General features: G+C 35.9%; 1 protein-coding gene across 1 annotated transcript in view; it reads left to right on the top strand.

Moving 5' to 3' along the window:
- The first annotated feature begins 361 nt into the window (after nucleotides 1–361).
- The window catches only part of LOC149552553 (zinc finger CCCH domain-containing protein 32-like), a 59468-nt gene continuing 33749 nt past the window's right edge, over nucleotides 362–26080 (top strand). The window contains exons 1-5 of the mRNA XM_089788143.1: nucleotides 362–1198; nucleotides 1684–1838; nucleotides 2447–2500; nucleotides 13276–13392; nucleotides 13598–13909. Coding sequence (XP_089644269.1) covers nucleotides 1081–1198; nucleotides 1684–1838; nucleotides 2447–2500; nucleotides 13276–13392; nucleotides 13598–13909 — 756 coding nt within the window. The 5' untranslated portion in view covers nucleotides 362–1080. The remainder of the gene's footprint in view (nucleotides 1199–1683; nucleotides 1839–2446; nucleotides 2501–13275; nucleotides 13393–13597; nucleotides 13910–26080) is intronic.

Genomic DNA, 26080 nt, shown 5'->3' on the forward strand with positions numbered 1-26080 from the left:
AAATAGCTTGATCTCGTTGATATCAATAAAATTCCTTCATTCATTCAAAACAATTATATCTTTATAAATAATAATATCTCCTAAACATCATTAACATTCCTTCATCGTTTATTCAATAGAAAAAACAAATCTTTAACAACGACCTAACATTAGAATAGACCTTAAATAATACACTTAACTTTTAGATATAGATCACACCACTCGTCACAACAACAACAAGTAGCCTAAATGAAAAAAACTTAGTCAAACCAAAAGGGGAAAGGAAAAGTACATTTAGGCATGCAGCTTTCATTCTACCATTCCACTAAAGTAACATCTCCCTAGGAACTGAAAAACAATTCATGTGTTTCCCACTTGCATGGTGCCAACAAAATAAAAAAGTATTATTGGAAGTGCTTCTGTGGGACCAGAATCCTATGTAAGGAGGCTGAACTGCCGGCCAAATTGTACGGCGTGTTGATATTTTGCATACCTCTGTTGTTCAGTTCACCACACAAGGAAGCCATGAAAATACAGGCAAATCTTGTCAGAGCATTTAAGACAAGAGAAGTATATCGCCGTCACTCCACAAATTTGTATATATTTTTTTCCGAGCACGTATTGACGGCGCGGAATGGGCCATCCGCCATGATGGACCCCTCAATTAAATGCCACTCAATTCATTCGCCGCACAAAGCCACAAATATATGTTATTATATTCGAAAGAACGCGTGAAGATTTGCATTTTCTACCTGAGAGGAGAAATCGGTGAAAAGATCTGACCCGTGGGTCAATCGATGGCCGAAGTCCGGTGAGTGGGTGCTAATTCTAGAGCTCCGTTGTGCGAAAGTGGCAGGAGAAGAAGAGTCCTAGGTACGACGCCAATTGACAGAGCATTGGCGAGCTTCGGGCAGTAATTGTACGATTTGGGTAATGTGGTGGTAAATTTGTCGAGCTTTTTGCGTTTTGGGGGGTTGATTTTGCTGGAATTGACGTGCATTTGAGGGTGGAAGTGAGATCAGAGTTCGGCATATGGGGAATTAACTGGCGGAAACGTGATTTGGCTTCAGAGAGCAGGTAGAGGTGGGAGTAAGATGATCGATGGAACGTAAGGCGCAACGAGGGAGACAGGGCTCTGCTGTCTGGAGAGGCCGTCAAGTGACTGATGAAAATGACCAAGGCATTAGGGTGTCGTCTTATGGTGAAAGAGCTTTAAGGGGTAAGTTATAGTGTTGAAGTTAATTGAATCCGATTTTTGTATGTGTAAAATTGTGCTTTCAGTCGTTAGCTGCTGTCAATTGCTTTCCGAGATTCGAACTCTCGCTGATTTACGTCCCCCAAATATCTTAACTATCTTGTCCTGATCTGAGCTTTACTGAGTCAGGAGTGACGTCCATATGAGTGTTGTTTGATTGTGAGCAACACGCATTTTTAGTAAGAGCAAAAATGAAGTATACATGAGGATTTTCACATCCAAGTCTATAGAAGAAGATGCAGTATTTAACATCTGTTGGGTCTCGTGCACACAACTAGAGTTAAAGTGTCATTTTATTTCATGGGGATTTTACCATGTCTTGATCTCGTATTCCTTGTCCAGCACGTTTCACCGGATCTGAATCCGAGTCAAGAAAATTGATGGCTTTGATTCCCTCTTAATGTTTCTTCAGCAATTCTGAGACCATGTTTGTTTCTTTGAGAATGCAGAATCTATGTCGCAGATTACACTGCAGGCAGATGGCAAAGTCAGTGCCTACCCAGAGAGGCCCGGCCAGCCTGATTGTGGGCACTACCTGCGTACAGGATTCTGCGGCTATGGCATTAATTGCCGTTTTAATCATCCCGCCACTGCTGTTAAACAGGTACACTTTCCAGGATTTGTTGTTATATGCTTTCTGTTCAATGCATTCCTCTGTCAAGTTTTGTTGCTCTTCCAATTCATTATTCCTTATTAGAATCCGATGGGCAAATTTTGGACTTTCATGTATATTACAACTATTACCTTATCCTATCTGAATCTGCATTCACTATCCAATTGCTAGAATTCTTGCGGTGAAACGTGCGCTTTCTGTTGTTTTGAATAACAAATGAATGATTCAAATCTTATAATTTCGTTATAATGGTCTTGGAAAACGAGCAACTATTCAAAGCTTACTGGCTCATTTTATTCCCTTGAAACTTCACGGCTACGGGTAATGTGATCAAGATGTAGGAATCGAAGAGAAGTAGACGGCTTGCATTTCTTACATACTAATTATAAGACGGCTGAAATTGTCGATCTATTAGAGGTTTACTTTTATAAAACGAAATGAAATAATTGGAATCACCACTTATATTTTCAAAACAATAGGCACTACAAAATGCTATTATATAGGGTATAGAAAAGATTTTTAATGAACAGTTAGTTGAACTAAGCAGTTTAGGAACTTGACAGCTGCTGCTTGGTGGATTAATTTGTTTCCCTGTATAGGTGGATCGAAAGAAAGGTGAATTTCCTGAGAGAGTAGGACACAGCGAGTGTCAGGTATGGCATTCAATACGAAGCAATTTCTATTTGCTATGTGCGACAGTTGCATCATTTCTAGGATTTTACTTAAGCAATATCTTGCTTTACTGTATTACATGATTGATTTGCATAAATTTGGGGATAAGTTGATATATGACCATAGGCTACCGTATTTCTATTATCTTGGTATAACGAAATGTGTGTTGTATGATCTGCTAATCTTACTAGATTCTATGATGAGGAATAATTTTTATTGATCAAAGTTGCTTAGATCTCATGATGTTAGAAACAAAGCAGTGAGTGCTCTCTTAAGTTTTAATTAACTAGTTGGAAATTTAGTGGCCATGAAGAATAGTACCTTCTATTAACTAGTTTTTATGTTCATATGCTCTTTCTGAGCTAGACCTGCATTTCATGGGAGAGAAACAAAAATTTGTAAACATTGAGAGTGGATCTTTGTTTTGGAGGAGTAATTCAAATTGTGCAACAGTATAATTTACTTTTTCCATTCTCAAATATTTCATATAAAGATTGCTTTGGCGAGTTTCTCTTTTCTGGCATCTTACACCTACATTCAAGACAATCCTCTCTCGCCTTCTCTTTTGAAACCATTAGTAAATTAGAGCTTCTATGATTGACACTTGAGTACTCTTGTAGGTTGCTTATACAACCATTCTATCCCACCCAATGAATTTTTTTGTCAAGTTTGTTTTGTTATGGAAGGTTAAAGCATAGTTGGAAGACTCAGACTTGGTGTTGACTTGACAGCCCAAAAGTTGGAGGTGAACTTGGACTCGACAAAAACTTGGGAAAGAACTTGGCAAAAGAAGCAAGCTGTAGTTTTACAAAATACCAAAAAGAAATCAATGCAAGAGAGCATAAGAACCATAATTGAAACATTACACATGTCATATGATCTCCAAGCACTCGATATTGAAATTTCATCATTCATACAGTATACTGAGAGTTTAAATTTTAAAATTTATAATAAATGCATTTTTTTATAAATTAATATAAGACAGTCAAACTCAACAATGAACATTTCCAAATTCATAAATAAGATATAGCAAATGTCAAATCTCACCTCCATCTCATCAAGAACCTTGTCTCTCAACTTACAATTGGGGGTGTCATCTTATCAATGCATTTAGAAAAACATGCCATGACTTCCTCATTGGCCCTAAATTAATTAGAGAAGTAGAATTTGGGTTCAAGAGGTAGGCCGAGGTATTTATCAGTTGGTGGGATTGGTTTGTCAACCTTTGATCAATGACGTGCCAAAAGATTTCATTTTTACTTGAATTTCCACAGTGGTAATGCGAAATGGCCTCTTTGGCCCTATCCATGGCCTCATAAATGAAACACATTGGCATGCCCTTTCCATCCACCTTACAAGTAGCCTTACCAAAGTTTTTATCACCTAAACAAAGGAAAGTAAATTTTAAGTTATTACAAAATTAACCTCTCAAAAAAAAACCAGCAAATAGATTATCGTGTATAAGTTTATGTTTGTGTTTCTTACTCCGATCAACTCCTTTCCGCTTTTGTTGAACCTATCATCAAAAACAATACTTACAATCTTCTTTGTCTCAATTCTTTTGGAGAATGCAAACTCCAACTAAACATAAGACAAAAGCATTTGCTTAAGATGAGGAATGGCGCCAAGAATGCTTTTCAACATGAGGAAATGGCTAGCAAATCATGTCACTTCTGGTTGCACAAGATCCTTGTCATTCACGTGTTTTCTCGTCAAAGAAAGAGGCAAGTATGGTTGTAGATGAATTTGGTGACATTTTTAGAAGTTGAGGAGAGTCTTATTCTGTTAATCAATCCATCCATCTGATAAAATGCTTCATCCTTTTTCCCCCAAAATCTTTTTTGATCTGTTGATGTAAGTTTTGTTCCATTGCAACATGCATAATTGAATACTTAATATTCCAAGATGAAATATCAAATTTCCAACTCTTTCTTGAATAAGGATGCTCATATGCTAAACAATGTATATGGATTGTGTGATCAAATGAGACAACCTCAAGGTTCCTTCTCAATGGGACTTCCACTCAGTTTTATGATGTAATATGTTGGTTATCACCAAGGGACTTAAGCTATTCATACAACGGATGCCAACTTGATCAATCCTTGGTGATGAGAAAATATCTCATGATATTCAACATCATCAAGCCTTTAATTATGATGGCATATTCTCAAATTCCTTCATCTTCTCGAATTTTCTCTATCTTCATTCTTGGAAATTTTCTCATTGCCATGATTCGCACTTGCAAACTTGAAACTTGAACTTTTTGAAGTGATGAAGTCGTCATGCACTTCAATCCTTCAAAGTGAACTTGGATTTCTGATTTTTCCTTCTCCTTGTTTTCTGCTTTCCTGGATTCCATTTTGATTTTGATCTTCAAATTTGCACTTTGATAATCTGATTTTGAATTTTTTTCTCATTTGAAGTTTTGAGCTTGACTTACTAACATCCACTTATTCTCTCCTTGAAGTCTTGAATTTGGCCTTGCCATTATCTGCTCTCTCCAAGCTTCTCCCTCTTCACCTTGCAAAAACAAAAGAGAAATTTTGTTATGCTCAAAACTTGACAAGTGTAAATGAAATGGAGCAAATATTAAAATTTCCATGGAATGTAAATGCATTTAAATCCAACTTTCTTCTATAAAATCTATCTGACCTGGAACTCCCATCAAAGTAAGGAGATAAAATGCACTTTGATCATGGATTTTTTTTTGGTTCAAGATCAAACTTTTCTTCCTTGCCCATACCAAGTTCTGACCTTATTGATAAAATGATCTTAATCTTGCAATTTGAGATGGATTCACTTAAAATTTGGATGTCAAATGATTTCTAAATGCAACATCATCCCCAGATTTTGTTTTCTTCACCTCGCTTTATCTCTGATTTTGGAGAAGAATCTGCCTTAAATGTCGAAAACTGATGCCTTGTGAAGTTTCCAAATTGTTGACAAGGATGGAATTGCCTCTTTCTTCAAGACAACTCGCTGCCTGTCTAAGATATTTTGTTACCTCTAGATAATTCGGGCCTTTTAGGAAGGAAGTCGCTGGTAATAGCAGAGATAAATCTGCTCGTTGTTAATGTGAAATGAATCACTATCTCCCCCTTTTAAATAGGTGATTAGCACTCTTGAAGGGCCATGCCTTTATAGAGACCGACTTGGTCTTCGTAGCCAGTTAAAGCATTTTAATTAATCTCATTATTCCCTTCCCTAATGCAGGCTGACATGTTTGAGGGTGGCAAAGACATGTTTTGATTATTAATCATTAAGTAAATCACCCCCCTTTCGTTCCTCCATCCATTATGTACAACTCTTGGTGGAATTTAGATATTGTAACGAATTATGAATCCTTGGAGGTTGACAGAAAATTGGTCATCCTTCAAGGATTTACCTTTCTCCACTCAAATTCATTTAATTCTTCAACGCTCTTCTGACTTTCATCCTTATACCAACATGTTATTGCTTATGCCTCTTATGGTCTTGCCCTTTGTTTTCTTCTCTCTTCATGTGAACTTGGAGGCTTGATGTATGTTTTGGTCCTCATGAATGCAAGGTGAAATTTAGGGAGGTTTGAGGATTTTGAATCCTTTGAAGGTAGTGGAATGCACTGTCCTTCAAGGATTTTCCTTCCATTTTTCTCAAATTCATTTCCATTCCTTGTTGATTTTGGCCAAATTAGCCTTCAAGGATTTTCCTTTCTTTCAGTATTTTCAAACTCATTTCCATTCCTTATTGATTTTGGCCAAACTGGTTTGATTCTTCAACTTTTGTTAGCATATTGTGCATTCCATGTTCTTGATCTCCATCTTCTCCCTCATTGTGCAAGTTTGAATGCTTAGTTTGTATCTTAGTCACCATCCACGCAAGGCGGAAATTACGAAGTTTAGAGGATTTTAAATCCTTGGAGGGTGGCAGAATCCACCACCTCCAAAGCATTTTTCTTTATACCTTGTTCATGTTTGCATGATATCCATCTTATTACGCATATCATTGCCTCACCCCTCCTTCACCTTTCATGTTTAGTTTGTGAGTTTAGCGCATTTCATGAGTTATTGATCAAGGCACAATTTGGGGGTGAGAGACGATTTTAAATCCTTGAAAGGTGTCAAAGTCAACAATCCTTCAAGGATTTTCTTTCCACTTCCTTCATCCTTTCATGTTTTCATTACCAAACTTGCCTTGTAAAATCCCTTCATTTCTTCTTCTATTGGTCCTCTTGTCAAGAGTTGATCTTGCCTTGCATTTGAGCAAACTAAGGTTTGAATTACTCACCTTTTAAAGGGGGTGGAAATTCAGTGCTTCAGAGGATTGGGAATCCTAGGGGGCAGCAAATTCTACTCCCTCTCAAGGATTCCAACTTACCTCAGCTCAGCTTTTGCCAATTCGGATTCACTTGGCGCTTTCTTTGGAACTCAAGTTCTTCCATCTTATTCCTAGTTAAAGGGGGGAATTGAGTTTTCTTTGAGTTTGTGATGCACTGGGGAAAAAATCTTAGCTTTTAGAGGATTAGGAATCCTAGGAGGTAGGCGGATGTAATGCTCCCATTTGTTGACAGCATCAAAATTTCAGGGATTAGCTCAATATTGGATCCTCGTAGGCTAATGAGGATGGTTAGAGGGTCTTCTGAGGATTGATTCATCTCCAACATTCAACGATTTATGGATTTGGCCTTCGTTCGATATCATTTGGACTCCATTTGCCATACTTACTATTAATAGTAAGTTAGGAGTAATAGAGATGGACCCTTTCTATTTTTAGAAAGTGTATTTGGTCACATGGGGAATTATGAGGAGAGATTCCTATTTCAGACAACATGGCAATCAGACTAGTATTTCAAGAGATACTAAAGTTCAAGTGACGTAAGTGATCTATTTAAATATTTTAATGTTATTATAAAGTTATAAAGTAACTTAAGTGACTAAAAGACGAAATTGGCTTTTAATCCCACATTGCCTAGTTGTTTGTATCTTCCCTCATATCGAGCTTGTAAAAGCGTGGAGCTACATTGGGATTGACACCACGAATATATGATATTTTACAAAATCCTAATGGTTGCTAAAATGTGATTGGATATTTCCTAAGGATGAAAACCCTTAAGGAAAATAGTGAGGCTGGACATAAACCTGGTACTCACATTGCACTTTCAAAACTGAGAGTTGAATTGATACGTTGATTTTTAGGAGGTTATAACTCCACGACAGATGGAAGGAAAGGTGATTGAAGTCGGTGTAGTCTATTAGCAAGCACACGTCATTGTTTGTCAATTGGAGCTCGGACGACAAACAAGGTGTGTAGTCATTCCATTGCCGAGGAAAGAGAGATTAACATGGGTTGAGAAACCTATAGACTAGACTTACTAGAAGTCGGGTCACCTACATTAAGACATGTTATAGTTCAGTGGCCATGTACCATAGCTTGCATGGAGTATAATAGTTGACAGGGTTAGTAGATAGTAGAATGAACATGACAGTTGCTCCTTCATCATAGAGAGATCACGGGCCTAGGTGTCACGCTAAGTCTGAATTCAGTAGACAATATGAACTTAGAGTGTTTGGGTGTTGGCAATTCTAGAGTTGAGATCATTGGAGGCATGCCGTAAACGACAGTACAAACTTCCAGCTATTTCCGATTTGACCAGGTTCCATTTATCACTCATTGTGTTTGTAAGCTTGTGTTAGTAATATATTATAAACATAAGCAGTGCATTGGAAATTCATTCAGTAGTTATTCCTCTATGATTCAAGATTGTTAGAATATTGTATAAGGTCTATTGTAGTGGAGAGTAATATTAGTCAGCACTGTTATTCCACGAGTCTTCACTTTGTTTGCAAATTCCTTTAGTCATACTACTATATTTCCTAGAGTCAGATTTCTTACAGCAGTATCAAAGCTTAAGACCCAGGGTACATGCCAACTATTTGACAAAATACCTCTATTCCAAACTTGATTTCTTTGATCAGTTTAAGCAGGGTTTCTTACAATGAATTTTGCCACCTCCTAAGGATTTTGCATTTGTCTTACAACTTCACTTAAAACAACATTTTGCATTTTCCTTCGTTTCCTTCAACTATTTGCACTTGAAAATCACTTTTACAAGGGGCAGAATTTTGGGGGGAATTAGGACTATGAATACGAAGACATGGTCAATTTCGACGCAGTGCTAGAATATTTCATTTGCTAGTTAACTCCTAAATTTTGTAAGTTGGTTTCTTCAGCTCAAAGAGCGAGAGGATTTATATAAAATATAGCATTCAAGTATAAGTTACTTATGAAAATCCTTGTTCCAATTTCAAATTTACTTTAGAAAGCTGGAATTTTTAGAAATTTCCAAAATCTAGAATCTTTATTATAACTCCTTTTAAGCTGAAACCTATGTCGAACATCTTGACAGTATCTATATAAAGTATAACTTGAACTTATACAACTTGAGCTTATACTTCAAGTTATACTTTATCTAAATACTGTCAGGATGTTCGACATAGGTTTGAGCTTAAAAGGAGTTATAATAAAGATTCAAGATTTAGGAAATTTCCAAACTAATTGAGACAGCAAAATTTTAGGATTCAACATGCCTTCAAAAGTGTTACCTCACACAACTTTTCTTGAGTTTCTAAGGTGAAATTGAAATTGGAACGAGGATTTTCTAACTTATTTCATCACAATTCTCTTAGTTTCAACTTTCAACTCGATATCCTTGACTAGCTTAAGCCCAGTTCTCACTCACATCCAAAACAAACTTGACCACCTAACAAGTCAAAATTGCCCAAACTCACCTCCAAGACTTGGAGACTTGGAAAATTACCACCAAAACCACCTAAGACCACCTAAAAGCATCTATAAGATGACGACCCTTGCTGCTAATCAAAAAGAGGGGGTCCCCTTGCAATGGAGGGATGGTGTGAAAACCTCAAACATGATCTCAACCACAACTTGTGTATTTTTAAGGTTTTCTCTAGTAGTACTCACTGAAGTCTCTAGTTTTTGAGGCCTTAAACCCTTCTTGGTCCCTATATGGGCTCACATTGAAAGGTAGATTGTTGTAATATCAAAAATTTCCTGCTATTGTCCTTGCTTGCTCATGTTTTTCTCTATTCCATCCGGTACCTCCTAGCAAAGATGGTGCTCTTGTAACATTGTGCAGATCAAAGTAATTTAGGTCTGATGTAAGAGGAGTTTCAATAGCCTCAACCTCATTGTCAGTAATAGATGAATGTAGTTGATGGAGGTTTGAAATTCTGCGAGTGTGACAAAGGGTAGTTGAAGTGGACACATTCAGATTCTTTGCAGCTGCTATGGCTTCTTTTGTTTTTTGCCTTCCTTCTTTTTGAATTTCATACTCAGCAAGAAGGGGTCATCGTCTCAGTAATAATCTCCAGAGTTGTTTTGCGGGCATAGCTCCACATTTTGTCTAGGTATTTTTGCAAGGTGATATTTTAATCCATTGATTCCACCTGTCACCCATTTGTCATATTCCGTATAAGTGGTCTCTCCCTTTTATTTCTCCATATCCCATATTTCTATGCTTTGTCTTTTTGTCTACTTGGCTTTGGGGTTGCCCTTGGAGTTGAACTTGAAATTACTGTTTTAACATGAAAAAATAAAGTGGAAAATCAGTAAATTTTTTTATAATGAATTATTTGGAAAAAATAGTATAAAAAAGATAAAAATACAAGGAAACAAGTTAGGAATGGAAATGGAATTTTTTTTTGTTAGAATATTCTCTTGTTTTTCAATTTTCAATCGATGGAAATGAAAAGAGAAGAAAAATTCATTACCTAGATCTCTTTTGCCACTTTGATCTTGTTTCTCACCTTCTTCAAATCCTACAGACCTGTTTTGAGCAATAACAAATGAATGAAATAAGGAAAAGTGTAAATATAATCTGTTTTAAGATTGACTGCACATTTCCAGCCAACACCAAGAGTCAGTAAAGAAGACGCATGAGTCCTTATATCAGACTCGGGTTGAGTCCATGGTAAAAAATAACGAGTCGAAGGAATGGACTCATCCAGACTTGGCTCATGAGTTCGTGGCGAGTCGACTTGCCTTGCTCATGGACTCACGAGTCTTTGTGAGTCTGTAGCGAGTTGACAGAGTTTGTAAACCATGGGTCGGAGTATTATAGAAGAATATTTTAATAATGTGTGGTGTGTAGGGTGTGTGAAGTCTAAGCTCATGGAAACTCCTTATAATTTGCCCCATTGCACACATCTGCTTTCAACTCAACCAGATGTGACTCTGGTTTACAACATTGCATCTGAAATTGTAATTGTGTGCTTGTATTTTATTATATTTACTATATTGAATTATATATACTTCGAAATATCTACTCACTTTTTAACCGCCTTTACACTCATTCTTTGTGTGACTTAGATTATAACCACATAAAAAGGAAGCAACGTGTCAAAAACAATGTGCCTTAAAAATACCCAACCTTAAAATTGTGCTATGAATTCTTTCTACTGTCCAAAGTGGTGAAATAATCACTTCTTTGATGCATGCAGATAACATAATTCAGATGGTTCAAAGAATTTTCAAGGCTTGTGATGGGTGATACATTCTTAAATATTCTGGAGTGTGGTTATTTCTTCCAAATATAATTTATGCATCTATTATAGGATTTGACAGCTTCTAGAAAACTTGAGTTGTTGAAACATTAGCAAGACATTTGGTCAGATCTCTTGGGACTGACATGCTTGATTATCTCCTAGTTTTTACTTTGGCCATTAATTTAGTGTTTGTCATAAACGTGCTTTAATGAGTTGGCTAATTTGGTCATCCATAAGTATGAAATTTCCTAGCATGGGATATTACTTGTTGAAACGGATTGATTGATATCTAACTACAAATGCTAAGAATTTGCTGATCCTTGTACAAGTCATATTGAAATTTATGTTTCAAATGTTATTTGCTGTATTAGAATGCATAGGCAAGGGCATCAGATGCTAGACGAAGAAGATTTGAGGTACTATCAATGCCAACTTTAAATGAAGAAACACAATTCACGAATATAAGTTCAAATATTCCTTTTGAGGCTTTCACAATATGTTATGAGAACTGTGCTATTTATTTTAGGAACTTTGGATTGTTATGGTTATAATAGTTTTCTACAGAACTTGAGTACATTGAACAGAAATCTAAGAGATATATTCATTTTAATATCAACTTAGTTCTTTTAAGTTGAAAGTATAAATACTAAATATGGATTATCTAACATTCCTAAAAGTCAACAGAACATTTCTATAATGCAAGTTACATTCTGATCCCGGGAGATGCATATTGTTGCGTCAACAAACTCGATGTGCTGCAATAATCTTGATTTCCAAAAGTTAGTGATTTTTTTTCCCAAGTCTTTTGATTTTTTTTTTGAAAAGAAAGATGCCACATTTGAAGTTTGATGAACGACTTTTGACACATCACATTTCTCATGATTCTTAAATGGAAAAAATAAACCAAAAATGTGAGTAGAGTCTCTCAGTCTTAGCAATTGTATAATTATTGAAATCAGTTGTGGAGCAAATATAATCAAGAATATACAAGTCTCATAAAATGTATAACATTAATGGGGAAGATAGTTTTAGGATGAGTTTAACCTTTATTTTACACTTGAAAGGAGAACAATGGGTTGTGCAGACTTTAATTATGAACAAATTGATAATTAAACAATGGAATGAAGGTCAACTTTCGAAATGTGCATACTTGTTATTTGATGTATATCTTACTGTGTTGTACAATACACATTTTAGGATGAGTTTAACCTTCATTTTATACTTAAAAGAAGAACAACGGGTTGTGCAGACTTCAATTATGAACAAATTGATAAGTAAACAATGGAATGAAGGTCAACTTTCAAAATGTGCATGCTTGTTATTTCATGTATATCTTACTGTGTTTTACAATACATATCGTTATTTTGCTTGAAATTTATTAGCCTTTGTGCCCTTAAAGCAATGGTAAACTGTAAATTTATTAGGTGAGAAGAATGTAAAACCTAGATGATTCAACTTGGGTAATCCAAAATTTCAAGTGCAAAAACAGGGTAGCAGTTGAAGTGTTCACAAAAATAATGGGGATATACCAAAGGAAGTCATGGGTTGTGTACTCACAGGGAGAAACTGGGAGATAGCTCTTGAACAAGTTTAAGAAAAGTATTCCAAGATGAGTTCAAGTGAAATACAAGTTGAGAGTTAAGTACAAGTTTATATAGTATGGGTTTGGAGGAAAAAGTTGAGAATATTTTCATGTGTGCTGAAGAATACAAATACAAGTCTACGGTTAAAACAAGGTAGTTCTAGAGGTGTTAATGTGCTGGATTTTTGAAATTTCTTATGGTAAATTTTATGACTACCAAACAATTGTTGGGTCCAATATGATTCAGTATATGTCCCATTAATTTCAATACTGTCAATATATTTGTCTTTCTGTCTCTGCTGTCTTCTGAAATTTGGGCATAAGGTAACATGTTTGCAGGTTAGTGGTAGCAACACTGGCACTTTCTTTGGTTAGTCATTAGGACGAAGATTTATTTGAGAAGCTTATAAGACATAATGCAAGTTTTAAGAACTCAAGTGGTGTAGGTATTTATGACCAGATCAATTATTTCTTCTCATTTATTGAAGATTTGAGTATAGTGCTTCAAGCAGCAATAGTGAATATTAAAGCAGATATGGTGGATTCTATTTTGAATGTGTGTTATGTAGGTTCACGAGCATGCCTTCTAATTCCCAAGTGAAATGCTATGTTTGATGGATGTGCATTACAGTATTTTTTGAGGACTGGAACTTGCAAATATGGTGCAAACTGCAAATACGTTCATCCACTTGACAAGGCTGGAATTGGGGACACGCAATTGAACATGCTAGGATTTCCTATGCGCATGGTTAGTTAACCTTTTATTATGTGATTACTCATTTTGCATTAGTTAGAGCACAGTCAGTCTTTGCTTTTGATATGAATCAGAATGACACTGGCAAGAGATTAATTCTTTTTGTTCTTTGGATCCGATGAAAGAAATTATACAAATTATTTATGAACCCTATTTTAAGAATAGAAGGTGCTTTTGTGAATGATTTTTTACTGTATAGGGAGAAAAGGAATGTACATATTACATGCAGACTGGATCTTGCAAATATGGAGCTAGTTGCAAATTTGATCATCCGCAGTTTGCTGCTTTGGGATCATATGTGCCTCTGTCAGGTTCTTCTGTATATCCAACTGTTGGATCTCCTTTATTACCATCATCAAGAGCACAACAGTCTAATAGTATTTCAACATGGCCTTCATCACAAACTGGCCATGTTCAGGAGTCACATATCCAAGGGCAGCCACCTTATATGCCTGTTATATATTCACCGCAGCAGGGCATACTCTCAGCACCAATATGGGGCATGTACCAAGTAAGTTATATTCTCTTTAGTCACTCTCTAGTACTGGCTGCCCACAGCAACTGATTAAGATATTATCATTTTGTCCGAAATTCACCCATTAATTTAGTACTCTTACTTCACTTGGATTATCCTCGCTTTTAGTTCTTTCATTAATTGGAACAAAGTCTTGAATTCCTTAAGCTGGGATGAGTTGAAAAAGGGTGTATAGAATAGGGAATTGACTGTGCAAGTTTGGAATCCCTATTCAAGGAGAAAAGCCACACTATTACTGACAAATATGTTTTAAGTTCTATTGAGGTGGCCAAGATGGATGTTTGAATCAATTTTGTCAATCCAGATTCTGAAGAAATGTAGCTTGGATTAGATTTAACATTAATAACCAGTCTGTCTTCCAAGATCTGAAAGAAAATTTTCAGTGAGGCGTAGGAGGTTGTCATTCACTTTTTTTTTGTTGTTTTAGCAAAGTTGATTCCAAAAATTCAGGCGGTATTGGTTTGTAACAATTATATTCAATTCTATGGGTTTGTAGCAATTATATTCAATTATATTTTGCTTTTTTGGGGCCAGAGAGGCTCATGTTATACAGATTCCTACCTTAATGTTTAGATTCTTCATTACTCTCCATGGAGATAGATAAATGGGATGTGTGGAGTCTACTTGCCATCTTTTTTCGTATGCTATGATTCTCGAGGCTGTGGTTGTTGCTGACATCAGCTGTTGATATTAAAGTGTAGGGATGGTTTATCTTAAGTGTTATGTGGATGGTTTTGGCTGATGATCTAGTTGAACTGGATAAAAATGTTATTTGCACCTGGTTTAAGCATATTTCTGTTCTTCGAATTACATTGCTGTATTTTTCAAATTCATTTTTCTCATTCTATGAGCAGCCCCTTTCCATCTTTTTTTTGTTCAAACAGAGCAAGAATTATGTAGCAAATCCTTGTTAAATTCTCCTAAACTTTTAATTGGTTACAGCTTACAGTATGAATTATAAACACATAATTCATGTCTTGAGATTATAATGGATGTGCTATAGGTTGATTATTGAGTCCATGAATTTGTGAAGAACAGTGACTAGGACAGCATCAATAAAGTGCATCTGTATGTGCTGCTGTGCCCCTTGCCCCCATCCCATTTTCCTAGTTCTAGAATATTAAAGGGTTCTCTTTGGCATCCACCATTTGCATTTCTGGTTCCTTGTTCCCACAAAATGGGACTCGGTGCAGGCATTGCTTGAAATTGAATTCCAATTCTAGTGAGCTGAAAACCAATGCATCTGGTACTGTACCCAATTTGAGAAATGTAGATACATATAAGGGAGATGGAAAATTTAAGGTTCCTTTAAGAAAAGGCATATCTAGTATAGGAATATTAGTACTACTAATTAATATTAGTAGTGCAGGAAAAAAAGGTCATCTGGTTTAAATGCAATCAAGATCAGAAAATAATATATAAAAGGGAAATAGATAACAAACAATTGCTGCACATGTTCCACCAAAAGTGGTCCATTCTGACATAATTATTAAATAATACGCAATTAACTGCAATCTTAAAACTGTAGCAATATGAGATATATCTATGAAAGGAGATTTCCTACACATTTACATATAGACATATACACACACATGTACATACCTACTATTCAGTATAGAGGGAATTCTAGAAAGAGGCTTTGAGGGAAAATAGAGAAGTATCAAGGAGTGAATCCTGGTTTTGGGATTTCTGAGCAAAGGGGCTCTCCTCAAAGCTCCTCTGAGTATGCATTTCTATTAAGTTATTAAGTTATTGTCTATGCTGACGTATGCATTTCTATTAAGTTATTAACCTTCGCCTACACCACCAGCCATGGTAGTTTTAGCTTTGAGGGTTTAGTCAAATTCTGTTTGCTAATTTGTAGATATCTTGATATTCGCATCTACCTTACTATTGAAAACATAATGAATCAGATTGATTGTCTACAAATACTGAAAAATTAATATTTCTTACCATTCAACTCCTCTCAGATAGTTTTCAATGTTACTGAAAGTCATGAAATAATTTTGGGTGTAGGTGAAAACGTCTGTCTGCAAATTCAAATGTATCATTATTTTGTTTAACGCCTACCATTTTAACAGCTAAACTGCTAGATGTAATGTGTTTTATTACATATAGAATTTATTTCAGAAATAGAAGAATGCTACAAATGGTGTTCAGAACAAGACATACAAAAGAAACTTATCTTTTCAACATAATATTTCGCTCTTATAAATTTCTTTGCACCATGACTCAGATTTCTTCTTGTACAACCAACTTCTCTACGTTGACACTGTTTATTTAATTCTGAAGGTAATGTGATTAACTCCTCTCCCATTGTTTTATATCAGACTCAACCATAGAAGCATTTTCATGAAAAATCTTTCAGACTCTTGTGATAGTCTTGATCTCATTGCCTTTGTTGCATGTATGCAACTTTGGGATTGGAATTGTTGATGTAGGGCTTAGTTTGGTCAAACCTTCTTGCTGGTACGAATCTCACTTAGCTTAGCAGTGTCTAAGTCTCAATTGTTTCCATGTTCACACTTAGCTTTAACTTCGAACTGGACTGAACACTTTTGTGCTAAACCTGAATATTCTTGGCACTGTACCTTAAGGCTTATATTACACTCCTGAAAAAAAATGATTATTTATTGATTACAAATAGCATCTCATATTACCATTTTTTTAATTCCTTTGGATCAAGAAAGCCTTTTACCAATAGTTAGGTCTATTATGAATGCCGTTGTGCTGGGTGAATATTCTGTAATTGACTTGAGTCAACTGATTAGGAAATGGGTATTTCGGCCACATTATAGTGAGATAAAATCTCTACTCTGAGAAATGGGAGGCTTCCTTGTTATTGCTACTAAACATGATAAAGACTTAACTAAGTTTATTTACACTGCTAGCAATATAGTGTGACACTCATCATATACCCTTGTTTTAGAATATATGTTCTTATACTTGCAATAAACTTTAAAAAAACCCGTATCTCAGATATAGTTTGCTACAAAACACTAGCCAGAGCAATAATCTGTAATGCCTCCATTTTTGCTAGCTTCAGAGTTTGAGGGATTAGCCTATATTGTGATCCTCGTTGGCTAATGATTGTGGATAGAGGTTCTTTTGAGGCAGAGGCTCAATTACAGGAGGGCCTTGTCTTCTTCACAAGTCAGTATGTTCCATTCCGGTCTTTGTTTGGCTCTGATTGGACTTCGGTTGGGCTTAGTTTCATGTGCTTGCTATTTATGGTAAGTTTGGTGATTATTGAGACTTGAGAGAGACCATTTCTATTTTAGGAAAGTGCATTTGGTCATATGGGGAAATAATAGGGTGTGACTGCTGTTTCAGATGACATTTAAAAGATAGATATTTGGGGAGTTATTATTATTTTAGTGGCCAAATTATTATTAAATCATTAAATGGCTCTTTATAAAGTTATAATAGAACTTATTAATTTCACTTAAGTTGAGGGTTGAGGCAACATTGGAAGGGGCCATCTATTTAATTAATTCATGGTAGCCTATGCCAATTATTAATTAAAAGGTACGTGGAGTAATTATATTTGAAAATTCAATTATGCAACCAAAAAGCAAGGGTCACATTTAGGTGAAAAGTGTATGGAAGAAGCTATTCGCCATTGGTATGTTGAAGAAGATTTTGACTTTAATCGTTATAAAAAAAGCCTCAAACTTTGATTTATTCATTTCAATTGCTTGTGATTTTTGGTGATTTAATGCCTGACGAGGGTTTGAAGCATTGATAGCTGGAGAAATTGTAAGTTTCTATCAGACTTGTGCACTTTGAGTTGGTAATTTAGCCAATGAATTGTGTCTCTACTGCTGCTGCGATTTGGGACTGAGAATTGGACCGATTCATGCTGAAGGTTGAGCGAATATGCTGAAGCTAGCTTGGTATTGGGATGTCTTGGAATTCTTTCTATTAATGGTTGAATTTCATCAAGTTAAGGGCTGCCACGTTGGATTTTTATTGTCTTAGCTAGGCATCATGGACATTTCTAGCAGGGCTGTGATTCAATTTTACAGGCAGCGTTCTCTTGTGAGGGCTCGATTTGGGTTCTGTTTGACTACATGCTTTTTACCAGCAATCACTTCATCCATGAACCCGCATTTGGGGTTGCTATAAATCATTTTGAAGACATCAACACCATGTTTTGTTATTACCAGGTTCCATTCAAGTTCTGAATTAACTGTGTTACATTCAACATTGTGAACATTTGCATTTTACCTTGCAACAAATAAAGTTAGTGGCAAGTTAGATTACATGCCAAGCATTTGTGAAAATGCTAATTGGCTGCAAATGCACATTTTACATGTAAAAATCATATGTATGCATTCAAACAGTCAAAAGGGATTGCATTTCTGTTTCAATTATTTACCCAGGTTTCTTAATAACTATTTGTTAGCATTTAAACTTCATTTAAAGTTATTTCAAACAAGCAAATGCAATCTGAAAATAAAGGACAGTGAGACAGAACTTGTATGCGAAGTGTTTGACAAAATGTCAAACATCTGAAAAGTAAAGCAGTTTGGTGTTTCTTAAAGTTAGAACCAGTTGGGGCTCTTACATAATCCAATTTACAACGAGTGAAATGGAAGAATGACTAAAACTATACCATCAACTTTAAAGTAACTAAGAAACCTACAAAAGAACTAAGATTTTTTGTTACTTCTTATGCAGATTTGAAGCAAAGATAAGTGTATCTGCAGCTCAAAGACTTCAACATACATTACAACTCAACACATAAGCTTCGAAAACAATTGCAGCTCAAAGACTCTGCTTGATTAAGTATCAATCTGGGCAGGTTGCAGTGCCAGAACGCCTTAAGGCCAATCAGTAGCAATCGTGAGGCCACTGTCGGCAGACATCACTGCTGACATCCTCTATCTCTAAAGGGTGACTGACATGACCCCATAGACCGAACCGGCCATTGTGGCGATCCTCATGCATGAGCCAGTACCTTCTTCATCATGAGCCGGTACCTTCATGAGCAGGGACTTGGTGCGGCACCTCCATGCAAGTTATTTCTAGTTTAAACTTTTAAACACAACTCCAAATTAAATACTGCGGCTCAAAGATCACAAAATCCATTTTGAATCTGTTTTAGACAACTATCAACACCGCAATATCATCAATCAATTCAAGATAATGTAACAACAATGTCTTAAGAACACTATCATTACATCATGATTCGATTCAACTCAAAGACTGAATGCAACTTGCTTCCTTTATCGACTGAAATCTGACTTTCATTCCAAAACCAAAAGTTTTGAAATGCCCTACAAATTTACAGAGTTTTGTTGTACTTGCTAAAAATCATATTTACAAAGAAGGACCTCGTATTTATAGAGGAGAGCTTATGAGCGAAAAGAGGAAAAGTTGCAACTAATTTTAACTTATTCAACAATTGAGTCCTTTTTGTCTTTTGACTTGTGTTGTTACATGTAATTACATGTTTACGAATAACATCTAAAATGTCATAAACAAATTACACAATGTATATGAAGAGTAAGCTATGTGTTTGTGGACACATTTTCACTATCATCGATCTCCTTGAGAAAAATTTCATTTTGTTGCAAGGTAGCTTGTGCTTTAGAGTCATCTGTCTTTGATGTGTGGAGTCAGGCAGCTGGAATGGAGTTATAGCACTGAATTGGATAATTTCCCAAAGTAAACATTTTCATGTAAAGGCAAAGAAAAACTCAAAAAGTGCACGAGGGGAAAAAATTGATTGTGTAGGAAGGTACAATTTGGGAACCCGAACTACATGTGACAATGAAAATGCAGTGGATTGTTTTGTCATTCAAATTCTTAAACCCAATAGACAAGTGCAAACCAATGCAATGCAAAAGGTGAACATTAGGTTTTTAAACCTGATTTGCATCTTGGTGATAAGCATATGAATGTGCAAATTGAGTTTTAAAATACGGTTTGCACTTTATTAGTACATGCAAGGAGCTGCACATTGTAGGTATATAAATGATTACTAAGAGGGGGGAGTGGGAGTGGGTGAATCAATAATACCAACTCGATAAACTTACAAGCCTGATTAAACTTAATTAAATAGATACACTAATTAGAACTTCTTTAACCTATAACAACATTATCGGTAAAGTAAATGATCAAAGATAATATCCACACAATAGTAACACTAGATATATCTTGTGGAAACCCAATTAGGGTGAAAACCACGGTATGAGAACGATGCCCATAAATATTTGTATTGTTCTAGAATACGCCCAGTTAAGAGCTTGCCCAGTCAAGGGTTACAAAAGCATTGTTAAATGCTACCCAGTTAAGGGTTTTCTTTGGAGACCTATTAACGTCTTATATCCTATTAGGAGTAACTTGGTTATAGGATTTTAAATACTCTTTTGAGAATGTCACCTTGTTCAAGGATTTTACAAAAGACTTGTTAGGGCCATTCGATTAAGGGATTTTACTTTCACAATTGTTAGAGAGAAACTGTTAACAAATGATCTGTAGTTCTCACTATTCTGCTAAATCAAATCCAACAAAGTTCCTTAATACATCAACATACCATTACCGTTCCTCTGTCTTGATCCTGTATCTTCTTGTGTGATTGCAACTTCCTTCTTTCCTTTGTTTTGCTTTGCAACAACACTTCACCACAATATTTTGTTGACATGCGATTTCCATATAATACCAGAGTTCTTCTTTGATTCGTCCTTAAGTAGAAAACTGTTCGACCACAGGCCCTAAACCTAAATCCAACAATCCAAATTGACCTTAACAAAACTTGACCATGTCCTATTTCATAAACTATTTGACCTTGTCAAAACTTCTTAATGAATCCATCTTCGAACGTATTACCTCGATCTTTGTGTCATCATATTTTGCCCTAAATTTTGCTTCAACCTTCCAATTGTCCAATGAAATTCACACTTGCCAATAACAATTCAAACTTTACCAATTCAAACTTGATAAGCTCCTTTCCTTTGTACCAATTAAGTCCAATCTTCTTGATCACTTTCTAGTTCACCTATAAGATTTGTACCGTACTGTAAGATTCTTAACTCGCCGATAAGATATCTCCTTTACCTATTCTTGTCCAGTTTACTTATTGGTCTCTATTGCTTCCAATTGATTAAATCATCATCACCTTACTCACTATGTCTTCACCATGTAATCCAAACCTCTTGATGAATCATATTCAACAATAGATCAACTAATGTTTTCACTTCTAATCAAATCATTCAACTGTCCATCACTATTAACCAATAAGTCATATTAGATAGTTTGACATCAATAACAACAATATAACTGATTATCCTGACTATTCCAACAATCATAATGTATTCAATTTGTATCTTCATCAAGTAGCTTCATTAATCAGTTATACCAACACATATCGGGTTTTAAAACCAAACGTGCATGTGATGGCGCACATGGTGCTCATTGAAATTCGATCTAAAACTATGGCAAGATGATGTCAATTGGGTTTTAAAACCTAGTTGGCATGTTTGGCTAAATGGTGGGCTGCTTGCAGTTTGGGTTTCAAAATCCGAACAACATATTTTTGGCTAAGAATATGTATTGTTGTGGAATAAATCCCAAATCTTGAGTGGGGATGGAAATTTCTAATTCCTAGAAGTGAAAAACTTCATTAACAAGAAAGAAGATCCGATTGATATGACAACTTTAAGGATCAAACTACGCTCGAGGGAAGTTGTGTAATAATGCCTTGAAAGTGTGTTAAGAGGATGTGGGTTAGTGAACATAAAAGTTTCATAGGGTCATCCCACGATTTTGAGCAAGCCAAAAATGAAGGATAACAATTGGCTTTGCTTGGGGAGCACCCTTTGATTGTTGAAAAGTTTGATGGGAGAAGAATCTAGAACTGTTAAGTGCTTTTATCCAGTCGTTGTGTTACAAAGTTATGCAACAAAAGATAGTAGAAGACAAAATGGATGACAACTGACTAAAACCAACTTACTAAAACAAGACCCAATTTTGTGCATTTGCCCTTATTGGAAAAGAAAACTAACCTAACCTAGACTAACCAACAACAAACCTTCTCAAAGGTAACCATCAAATGGTTCTACAAAATAGCCACCCTTTATAATAACTTGCAATGTTCATATGATCATAAGCAACCATATATAGATGAAGCACAAACTTTTATACCACGAGTTAATGCACTGTTTCTTGGAAGAAATCAACAAATCCCCTTATCTTCTCAAATTGGTCAAATATACTATTGCTTAAGAGTGGATGGATGAGTTTAAATTGCTCTTGCTCAACTAGAAGTGCATCTTCAACTATATCTTCATTCAAGTGTGACATTCGATGATTTGTAGGCTTTCAACCAAGCTAGACATCTTATTGGATATCCTCTTAAATGGAAAATCACAACTCTTCTTGCCAACTCCACTTTTATTAGTTACTTCTTTAACCCTAGCCTTATGCTGCTGATTGGAATGAGTTACCCCGTTATGCGGCTCACAAACTTCAAATTTGGAAGATGTTGAATTGTTGTCAAGACTTGAACAAAAGTTCTCTAATATGTTTTTGAAAAGGCCTTAAATGTATTCCTTGTAAGCTCCCATTTGCATAATATGTTCATGTTCATGACCTTAAAATATAGATGCATTCTTTTCATCTTGTTCAACTTGGCTGATACCTATCTGCAATTCCATCTTTTCACATCTCAAGACATGATTATCCTCATTTACCAGTCCCTAAAGTGGCCTTCATCCTTTTATTGTTTATTCCCTACGGTATGCTACATAGTCTCTTGTTCTTGTGTAATGACTTCCTCATAATACACTTACCAAATATGAAGTCGCTAGCTATATTTGCTTCCTTACGGTGGCGAAGGTAGCTTATTTCGTCTCCTTGCAACATAGTTAGAAGTAGGATTTGGACAAGTTCTCCTAGGAATGTCCTTGTAAGGACTAGAGGATGAACCTTGAGATATCTGCTTCTTGAGAGCTAGCAATTCATTTGCTAGCCTTTGCACCATAGGATCTATTGTAGTGGTTGAAGATGATTCCTAAGAACTTGTTTTCCCAACAATTGGATCATCTACAACCTTTGTAATAAAGTCTGTGTAGCTGCAAGATTAGTTGGCTTTGCTCTTCTTAATAAAAAGCTATAGTTACACTGCCCTAGGGGACGAGGGGACATCAGAATAGGGGGACATGTTTTTGGGTAGGGGGGACAAAGGGGCCTCAATTCAAGATGGTGGGGGGATGACGACAAGGAAGGTGGTGGGGAAGGGGGTGCATATTGTTAGAATGGGGTTGCCGTTGGACCAAAAGACCGATCTGTCAATGCCCAATACAACCACTCAACTTATAGTACACAAGAGATGGTTAAGTTCTTGTCACGAATCCCAAGGTGAGCACTGAACAAATTTCAAACTTCTAACAATCTCTCCCCTCAGTGTTACCCGAGGGTCCGAGCATTCGAACCTGTGACAAAGCTTTGATACCACTTGTTAGAATGGGGTTTCCTTTAGACCAAAAGACCGATCTGTTAATGCTCGATACAACCACTCAACTTATACTACACAGGAGGCAATTAAACCCTTGTCAAGAATCCCGAGGGGAGCATTGAACAAATTTCTAACACATATGCTATATACTATACATGTGGTACTCAAAATGGTAGTTATGAAAAAGATGTATAACAATGTAAGACATAGATATGCAAAATAGTAAATTAGAATTACTAAATACTTGAACATGGAAGTGGGACATTGAACATGAAACATGCAATTGTAACATTGACCAATAAAATTTTAAATACTCGAATCAACAAATGGGAGAGTTCTATTGTATAAATTATAAAAGACCTCAAAAGTATGAGTATTTCATCATAAAGATGATTACATTGAGTAGCATGGTATGATATATCGGATCATGTGCAAATGACAAAATCTCTAATGTTCCCGGGGACGCATCCTGCCCAAAAATCCCCAAATAACCTTAGGGTTAAATAAAATTCATTTAAAAAATAAAAATATTGGTTTGTATATAATTACAAACCAAATACAATCTTATATTACCAAAGTGACTTAATGAATAGTCATGATTTTTAACCCATACATATTATAAGGAAACAACAATACTAGGAAGGATCATTAGACATTTTTGGTTCTTGATTAGAAGGTGTGGAATCGGGTCATCACACTAATACACAAATATTAGTTTTTCCAAGGTTTTCGGTACTTATCGTGTTAATGCATGGCCATTTTCAGTGCTAAATGTCCTGTAAATTTGTTGGCTAATGTATTGATGATTTGGTAACAAAAATGGGAATATCAAGCCACATCCATAGTCGTGATTCAAACGGGCAGCAAGCTGGTGAGTGTCGGATGTGGGTGTCAGGGAAGTAACTGACGAGTGTCATAGAACAAGACCAGCTGATGTGATTTAGAGTGCCCAAGGCTCTGGACGATATTAAAGATCACCTCATAAGATAGGGAATTACTGGGATTACCATGTATTGTCTTGCTAGATAGTTGCACACATCTGATACAACATATAGAATCTCCTAGTCACGAGGAAACAATTTCTGAAGACTACATGTATTTAGTGTGGTTCGATGCACATAATAGGAATCAACTAACTTGTCGCCTGAATTTGGCACGAAAACTGTAGATTCCTTTATAGTGAAAGATAGGTCAGAGCCTTTATTTCTCAAGAACCTAATTTGTGTGGGTAGTGAGGGTGTCAAAATTTTTGTTTTCGGATGTCTTTTCCCTTGTGAGGTATAACAGGGACAGTCATTATTGAAAATGTGGTTAGTGTGGCACTAGAAATCTAGTGTTATGAGTTGTTGAACGACAATAGTTGTTTAGGAAGTTTCTAGGAGTTAACGGTAGAGAAGTCATCTAAATTGGATGAATCTAAATCGTATTCTTTAGATTTTAAGACTTTTGAAAGTGTGCAAGTTGTATTTGTTAAGAATGGGAATCAATGAGCACTTAGAATTTAAGCATGCATTCAGTTTCTAGTTATTGTGAGCCTTCAGACAGGAGAATCGACATATTCTATGGCACAAGCATTTGAGATATCGTGTGGAGGTTTCACATTGAATTAAATTCCTCTCATAGTATTTTGCTTTCAGGAGTGGTGCAGTAAGTTGTAACAGTTCTTCCCTCTCTCATAAACATAGCTGAAGAATCGTTAATTTTCAGAGAAATAATGACTTCGAGAACATATTTGCCCTTTCCTTGTGTACTTCTTAACTTGGTATATTGAGTGTCTTATTTGCTGAGAGGGAAGAAGAAATATTTGTAGTAGTTGAACGACTCTCATCATGGCAGAGCATAGTTGGTGCGGCAAAGAAGAATTTTTCAATTTTCTCCTGTTGGGAATGACAAATATAGCAGGTGTTATCAGTTGAGTGAATCCTTTATATCATTAGCTGAGATGGAAGGTGGTTTATATCTTTTGGCAGGTTAGACTGGGTGGAAGGATATTTTGGGAACGGTCGAGCTTTTCATATTGAACTGTAAGAGCTATAAGGGTAGTGAACTTCAATATTTGAGATTTGTCCATATAAATGTTTGGCTTGTCTTGAGGTATCTCTTGGCTTGCATAAGGCATTTGAATGTTTGTTTAACATACTGTGAAAACGTATTATCTATCTTCTAAGAGGAAATGCACATACCTCTGTTACAGTATCATCTAATGTCCAAGTTCTATTAGACAAATGAATTTTTTAAGTTGTAGGAGTTACACAAGCTAGATTTGGGTCATTCTAGAAGGTTAGGTAGTTTGGGAAGAGTAAATTTTTGTAGGTGACAACTCAAGTTCATTAAATGCTAAATTTGCAAAAACACAAAACTGTTGGGAGTACATCTATCATGGAAGTCTTGCAACAACTGATGTAGTTTTTACAACTCAGTTGTGATAATAAGTGAGTCTGGTTGTTACTGAAAGAAAATCTTCTTTGCTGGCAGTTTCAGTGAAATCAATTAGCAGGACAATAAACTACAGTTTGGTAGTGTTACTGGTGAACTATCAGGACAGAAGTAGCAAGAGCAGTCAAAAGTGCAAAACTTCAGTGGCGTCGGATGAGAAAATTCCAAAAATGCTATCAACTAATAGCTTGGCCAAAGTACTTCATGAAACAGGTAGCAAGTTGGAGTTGGAATCACAAACAAGTGAA

Source organism: Cupressus sempervirens, chromosome 6, assembly GCF_028749045.1.
Source record: "Cupressus sempervirens isolate cs-2001-9-10 chromosome 6, ASM2874904v1, whole genome shotgun sequence".
In the NCBI taxonomy this organism is placed as follows: domain Eukaryota; kingdom Viridiplantae; phylum Streptophyta; class Pinopsida; order Cupressales; family Cupressaceae; genus Cupressus; species Cupressus sempervirens.